At 35.1% G+C, this 7,766-nt stretch overlaps 1 protein-coding gene across 1 annotated transcript; it reads left to right on the forward strand.

The window, feature by feature from the left end:
• Nucleotides 1–723: 723 nt before the first annotated feature.
• On the forward strand, nucleotides 724–6,318 carry LOC142628110 (putative receptor-like protein kinase At5g18500). The gene is made up of 8 exons (XM_075802101.1): nucleotides 724–1,281; nucleotides 1,794–2,475; nucleotides 2,582–2,686; nucleotides 2,884–3,006; nucleotides 3,075–3,245; nucleotides 3,385–3,514; nucleotides 5,014–5,226; nucleotides 5,824–6,318. Exons 2-8 carry the CDS (start codon nucleotides 1,814–1,816, stop codon nucleotides 5,947–5,949), a joined length of 1,530 nt encoding a protein of 509 aa, XP_075658216.1. The 5' UTR covers nucleotides 724–1,281; nucleotides 1,794–1,813; the 3' UTR covers nucleotides 5,950–6,318.
• The last annotated feature ends 1,448 nt before the right edge of the window (nucleotides 6,319–7,766 follow it).

Below are 7,766 nucleotides of genomic sequence, written 5' to 3' on the forward strand. Positions count from 1 at the left end.
TTTTAAGGGGTAATTTTTTCTACAAGTAAAACCAAACTACTAAAACTAAAAGAGTTTTCAAACTTGTGCCTCATGCTCTAGAATCATTTAAACTCACTCTGATTCTCAAAAAAAAAAAAAAAAAAACTCTCTTAATCACATGTGAGTGAAGAACACTTAAACTTCACCAAAGGGTTTTTTTGTTTTTCTGGGACAAAAATTCTTGATGAGCTAATCACTACTATGTGTGAAAGAATTTAAAAAGTCTTAAAAAGTTCAAAAAAACCACAGTTTCATCTCCCAATGACATTAAAAATTTGTATTGTAATTCTCCACAAAGTCACATTGTAATCTGTAATCATCTTTGTTCATTTGACCACCTAATTAGTACAAACCTCTTCTAAAATTCCACTAATCCCACATTACTAACCCCTTCTACATCGTAATCATCACTTTGTTTGTCTTAATTAGGATGTTTGACCAACTAATACATTAAAAATTCTACTCCACACAAACCTTTATTCCCCACAAAATTAAAAAAAGAACAAAAGCAAAAGAAAAAGAAAAAAAGAAAAAAACCCCCCAACTAAAAACAAAACCAATAGAAGTGTTTACAATTGTCAATATTTCTTTCACTAGATTACACTTTACCCAAACTATAAAACCAAAAAACAAAAAGTTAAAAAAAAACAGACTAACAAAACAGAAAAAGAGAGTAGTCAATTTAATTACTGATAATAAGTCATGTTCATAACAAATCAAGATGACCTTACACTTACAGAATTCCATGCTTCTCTTTTACTGTATGTATATGTGTTGGAAGGGCATCTAAACCCATCACCTACCACTGATAACACCACCCCTTCTTCTTCTTCTTATTCTTATTATCCCCCACCACTTTTTTTCTGAATTTTCTCATGTCCTTTTACTCTACTCTCTGCAACAACAAGCAGCAGAGCAGAGGACATTTTCTTTGTCACTCTTCTAATTGTGTTTAATATTATAAAAGAAAGCTTCTCTGTGCTGCTGGTGTCAGAAAGCTCCATTTCAGCTTAAATTCACATTTTTGCTTCCACAAAGAAAAAAACCCAGATAGGAAATAAACTCAATTGGGCTATATAACTGGTTTTTTTGGTAATTGGGTTGATCTGGGTTTTTACTATATGGGTTCTACTTGATTGGGGTTTGCTCGGTCAGAGATCTGAGATTTGTTGGGTTACAAAAATATGGTGAAGGGGTTTCAAAGATCTGAACTTTTTTGAAGCTGGCATTTGGTGTTTACTTCCCTTCCATCATAGGAAGGTAAGAACTTGAAATGCTCTGCTACTCATTCTATTTTGTGATTGTTGCTGTTTGTGGCTGTAAAAGTTGGAAAAAAGTTTCTGTTTATATGCTTGAAGTTGTCTAATTGTGTGATGTTAGAAGTGGTCTAATCATTGTTATATCTTCTGTTTGCATTGTAGACTATGATCTAAGAATTTGTTGATTGAAATGCATCAATTCAGGTTGTTATTTTGATGTTTGTTCTTCATGATCCTTCGGATTCTTGTTTTTTTCTGTGGTTGTAACATGTTCTCTTCTGTTTATTACTAGTTTTGTGTGGATTAGTAAAAATATCTTGAAATACTAACAAAGACATGGTAAGATTAATAGCCTTTATCACCTTGTAGATGATTGCCTAAGAATATCAAAGGACTTCAAGGTCTTAACTTTTAATTTGGTTATGTAAATGGTGGAAGAGAGTCAATCTGAAAATGAGATTCTGCATTGATGAATTTCGCATTTGTCATATCTCTTTTTGTTAAATTCTGTAGGCATTGGAACATCTGTAAAGATGACCACGGATCTTAATGCTGAATTATCAAAGAAAACTGCCATTTTTGATCTTAAGGTCTGGGAAGTAATTGGGATTGCAGTCGGGTTATTTATCGTAATTATCCTCTCTGTGCTGTCAATGTGTCTTACTTCAAGGAAGAAATCGAGGAGAGCTAGGGACAAGATTCCTCTTACTCAAATCCCAACTGTTTCAAAGGAAATTAAGGAAGTGCGAGTGGAGCAAGTATCAGCAGAAGAATTTGCTCCTCGTGATGGTATTCTTCTCACAATTCATGATAAATCCAGTGAGAAAGAATCAGATAAGGTTTTAGTCCATCTGGGTATGGGGAAGGTGAAGAATGGAGACAATAGCAGCCAGTCAGGTTCATTTCATCATTTAGAGAAAGATGGTGGTGGGTCTCAATCTGGTGACGATTCTGGCAAGGTTACTGTGTATAAGCCTTCCTCATCGTATCCTATAACCGCTCCTTCCCCTCTATCTGGCTTGCCTGAGTTCTCTCACTTAGGTTGGGGCCACTGGTTTACGTTAAGGGATCTTGATCTTGCTACAAACCGATTTGCTAAGGATAACGTTCTTGGTGAGGGGGGTTACGGAGTTGTTTACCGAGGGCAGTTGATTAATGGGACTCCAGTAGCAGTTAAAAAGATCCTTAACAATCTGTGAGTTTAAATATGATTATCGATTTCCTGGATTTATTTATGAATTTCTTTTTCTTGTTAATGTGACTTTGGCTAAAGTTGAACTCTTTAAACTTCTTTACTCCAGGGGCCAAGCAGAGAAAGAATTTAGAGTGGAAGTAGAAGCTATTGGTCATGTGCGTCATAAGAATTTGGTTCGTCTTTTGGGGTACTGCATTGAAGGGACTCACAGGTACTGTTTTCTTTTACATTGTGTTTCAGTTTTTCCTAAATATTTTTATCAGCAATCCAAATCAGTTACCACAAAAGTAAGATATTCAACTACTAGTTACTAGATATTAGGCAAAGAAAAAAAATCTTTTGTAGGTTTGATATGTGAGAGATAGCTTCAACAAAGGATTTAATATATCCATACTGGTAAAATTTCAGGATGTTGGTTTATGAGTATGTCAACAATGGAAACTTAGAGCAGTGGCTTCATGGAGCAATGCGTCAACATGGATATCTTACTTGGGAGGCCCGAGTGAAGGTTCTTCTTGGCACAGCTAAAGCGTAAGTCAATTCATTCACATCCTTTTTAGGCATTCTAGTTCCCATTTAATGTGGTGTGCTTGTTGCAGTCTTGCCTACTTGCATGAGGCCATTGAGCCAAAAGTGGTGCATCGAGATATCAAGTCAAGCAACATATTGATTGATGATGAATTCAATGCCAAGGTATCTGATTTTGGTCTGGCCAAGTTGCTGGGTGCTGGAAAAAGTCATGTCACAACTCGAGTTATGGGAACTTTTGGGTAAATAATTCTTTAAGTCCATAAAATCTTGTTTCCATTTCATTAAGAATCTTTCAATTTAATTCTAGACTGTTCGTGTCGGAGTAATCATTTTTGTATTCGTTTCCTCACCTTCTCTGCTTCTCTAAAAACTGTGCAGATATGTTGCTCCTGAATATGCAAATACTGGCCTTTTGAATGAAAAGAGTGATGTTTACAGTTTCGGGGTTCTGCTCTTAGAAGCAATTACTGGAAGAGATCCCGTGGACTATGGTCGTCCTACCCATGAGGTATGGAATGAAATATTTTTCACTAGTATATATGTCTTTTAAGTTTTAACTGCTCAAAAGACTGAATTGTTTTATACAGGAATCATACAGGAGCTTGATTCATGTTTCTTTTTAGTACTAGTCACTGATTTGTGGATAGTGATAAATTATAAGTTGAGATTTCATGATTTGGATCTCTCTTTATATATCATGAATGCAACTTGTTTCAGGGCAACCTAAGGCCTTCTTTTACCTGTCTCCTTATAGTTGGTTTTAACTCCATGTTGCATTTTGGTTTTGTTTTTTTTTGTTTTTATTCTGTTTTTGTTTTGTTTTTTGGTTTTTTGTTGTTGTTCTTGTTGTTTCTGGGCTGGTAGACATGGAAAACTAAGGTTAATTCTTATATTTTGTTGACCTATAGAGTAAAGTCACAGCCTGTGGAATGACTCCTTGTAGTTCTTATTTTTCAAATGTTAAATGTTAAAAAGCAAGACACTTTCTTCTACCTGTGTACTAGAGTTTCTATCAAAGAGGATAATCTCTATACTTGATAACCTTTTAGAGTCACATTGGCGTTCAATTATAAATCCTGCACAATTGGAGTCAATTGTTGTTATACTGGAAATGGTTTCTATCATATGCAGCCTTGGCAAGACCCCCCCACCTGTCTTGTAACTACTGCAGGAACTACCATGGCCTCCAACTGCTGGTGTGAATGTGTTGCTCCCTTTCTATTATTTTGAATTGCCTGTTAATAGGCTGTTATAGCCATGGGAAGCACCTCAATGCCTCCCCCATTACTGTCTTTCTATACAAAAGTTTCCATTATTTTAAATGGAAAGGGGATCCCATTAAAAGAGTCTGCATGTAATACAACTTTATGCTTTTAAGACTCTCTTTAGTACCTTTCCTATTTGCGACACTTAAAATTCTATGCAGGCTCGTAGGCTAATGACACTGTATCAAGCCTGTGACATGCTTTGTCATAAACCTTAAAATTCCTCCCATTTCTTCCAACAAACCATAACAGCCTATCTTTTGATGTTTTATCATTGTCTTCATCCTTGATCCTATCTTCAAGACAATTAGAAAGCTTCTATGTATGATAATATGGAACAGAGTTTTGCTAAGCATCTCTTTGGCCTTTTAAAGGAAGGATTTATTAGATTTCTGCTTTTCTTTTATAAGAGCGATGTGTACTTAAAAGTTCTTGATGTCTAACATTAGTCCTTAAAAAAAACAAAGTTGTTTGCATGTAAAATCTTCTGCTCAAATGTTGATATTCAATCCTCTGAGTCAACATTTTCTACATCTTCATGCTATTTTGTTTTGAAAACGAAATGGGTTGGTAACGTAAGGCCTGAACTGGTTCAGCAAATGTTCAAAGGGTCAGTAGGTCAATTGAATTAGGACAGGTTAACAGTCTACTTTGGGCTTAAAAACATTTGTCTTACTTGTAATTTTTATTTGGTCCAATGAGATTTTGACGCTCTATATGACGTGAGTTGCAATACTTGCAGGTAAATCTGGTTGATTGGCTGAAAATGATGGTTGGAAGCAGGCGATCAGAAGAAGTGGTAGACCCAAATATTGAAGCCAGGCCATCAACAAGAGCCCTTAAACGTGCTCTTTTGACTGCTTTGAGGTGTGTTGATCCAGATTCTGAGAAAAGACCTAAGATGAGCCAGGTTGTCCGCATGCTTGAATCTGAAGAGTATCCCATACCAAGAGAGGTTAGTTTCTGAAATTTCTCAATAGCATGAATGATATATTTATATCTTTTTGTAACTTTAGTAATATCAGATTTGATTGCTGGTGCAGTCCTATGTTGAAATCTGCACACATTTTCCAGTGTTTGAGTCTTTTCTTTTTGCATGATCAAACAGACTAGTTCTGTCTTTCTAGTAAGCTGCTTCTTTTTTTATTTTTATTACTCCTCCCCTATTTCTGTCCCCTCCCATTTATTAAAAATTTCCCCCTTTTTTATGTTGAATCGAAGTCATCAAATTCTTTTCAATTATTGTTATCAATTATATATGTCTGAATTTAAGGCCTTGGAAATGTAATTTCGCTCTATAAATCTATGGTTGACAGCCACTCTTCTTTTTGACATTTCAAGTCGCCAAGCTACCTACACCAACCACTTTTCTATTCATCTCACATTTTGTTCCCTGCTGCTTTAAATAATTTTACTTTCCTCTGCTCATATGATCAATGCTGATTTTCCTTGATGGTTTATCATGGCCCCCTTTGTTAAGGGGAAACTTTATATCAGACAGATGGTCCCTGACCAAGTTTTAAATTAAAAGTGTTGTCCCTCCACTTTTCAGGATCGAAGGCACCGAAGAAATCAGGCGGGTAGCATGGAGATCGAGTCCCAAAAGGAATTTTCTGACACTGATCGGAGTGATAATCCAGATTCAAGATCAAACAGCAGAGGGTACCAGCGCACATAATCAAACAAGTGATCATTTTAAGGGATCGAAAGGGATTATATGAAGTGAGGGTAATTCTTACAATTTTTCCAACTCATTGAATTCTTGGGTTTGCCTACCTGGGCATTGGAGAGAAAGGGGGTTGGTGGGGGTAGTAAAAAGGTGGTCCTTCAATTTTTATTTTTTCATTTTTACTCTGGTTTCTTGTAGATGGAGAGATTATTGTTTGTGTATGAAAGTGGTGTGAAGATCCCACAACAATGGGGTTGTGTACAGAGTTGGGTAGATCTTAAAGTTGTTTGAGGAATATGCTGTTCCTTCTGTTTAAAAAGAAAATACAAACTGCTTTACCACCAAAAACAAAAAGCACTGCTTTTATGATTGGTTCAAGGATGATTTTTTTTTTTTTGGATAAGAGTTCAAGGGTGTTGTTGCTGCCAGGAGAAGCTCCCAAAAATATAAAATTACCTCATCCTTGTGGCCCATACTCTGGCATGAATTTGATGCCTGGACTTTTCCCCATTCATGAGTACACTATGACACTGATGCTTCATACATTTAACTTATTAATGATTTTGTCCAACTCATAACATGGTTGAGGACTGGTATGCATAGTGGGTAACAGGGTAAGGTAGGCCCTGTTTAGTTCTGTTGTAATCATGTAGATGGCACACAAGAACAAGAAAAATTAAAAAAAAAAATGAAAGGAACCCTTGCATGCCTGCCAACCATGGTTTCTACTAAGATATATGATCACTAAAAAGTTTCCATGTGCAGAGCGCATACTCTAACAATAGTTTAATTTATAATTTATATACTAAGTTATATTACAGATCAATCAGTATCAAATATATATTAATATTACATCTGAAAGTATTAACTCCCTAAGACAGACCTAAATGGAATTATTTAAAAATTTCCTTAATGATTCCAAAGAAGTAAGACTTTTAGAAAAAAAGAAAGAAATAAAGAAAGAAGGTAAGTGTTGTAACCTGAAAAGTGGATTGGGTCTAACTTGACCCTTAAAAGTCATGCAACTGCAACAAAATGTTTTCTTTGTATGTATACCAAAACAAATTATCAATTGATTGGTTTTTTTTAGTTATGGAAGTGATTTATAAGTAGTGCTATTGAGAAGGCTACTCCATATGAAGTTTGAGCCTTTTTTTTTTTCTTAAGAAAATAATAAAGATAAATAATTCTAATAGGTTTTAGAGCTGACAAATTCCATGACTTTGCATGAGTGTCAAAAATCAAAATCCAAGTTAAAAAATGCCTATGATGCAGCTCAAAAGAAGACATTATATAGGATTTTAACTGCCCTTCCATCGATGTTTTGACTGATCGATCATGTGTTTTCAACAGCTATTTGGCAACTACTCGCTCGATTGATAGAAGACTTTTTAACAAGCTCTTTGACTAATGTTTGATTGATCAGTAATTGGGAATTCAAAATTTGGTGTGTGCCATTAAAACTCATGTTGTTTAAGTTTTCGTGCACTACGCCACTACATGCAAACATATAAAAGACATATTATGACTCAAAAGGCTTTTAGGAGGCTGTATTACCATGCACCAAACCAGTGCAAATCTTAAAGTTAATAATCTTTTAACATTCCTACAATTTCATGTGAAACATACCTACCAGTCAAGCCTAGTAGGTATAGGAGGATTGAAAAAAAATTAAAGAAAACAATAAATCTTGAAAATAATTTAATATTTTAGAAAAGCTTTTGTAAACTAATATTTTGAATTTGTTGAGAAAAAAGAAACATCTTGAAATTTCCCTAGTTACAACCTAGGAGGTGAGATTTGAACCCCTAAATTGTTATTAGAGA

This window comes from Castanea sativa, chromosome 3, assembly GCF_040712315.1.
Source record: "Castanea sativa cultivar Marrone di Chiusa Pesio chromosome 3, ASM4071231v1".
NCBI classification, from domain to species: Eukaryota; Viridiplantae; Streptophyta; class Magnoliopsida; order Fagales; family Fagaceae; genus Castanea; species Castanea sativa.

Excerpts from the sequence above, each read along its gene's own strand:
- LOC142628110 (XM_075802101.1), top strand. The coding sequence starts at position 1,814 with ATGACCACGGATCTTAATGCTGAATTATCAAAGAAAACTGCCATTTTT. Across the intron at positions 2,687-2,883 it reads TGCATTGAAGGGACTCACAG|GATGTTGGTTTATGAGTATG; the intron begins GTACTGTTTTCT and ends GTAAAATTTCAG. Across the intron at positions 3,007-3,074 it reads CTTCTTGGCACAGCTAAAGC|TCTTGCCTACTTGCATGAGG; the intron begins GTAAGTCAATTC and ends TGCTTGTTGCAG.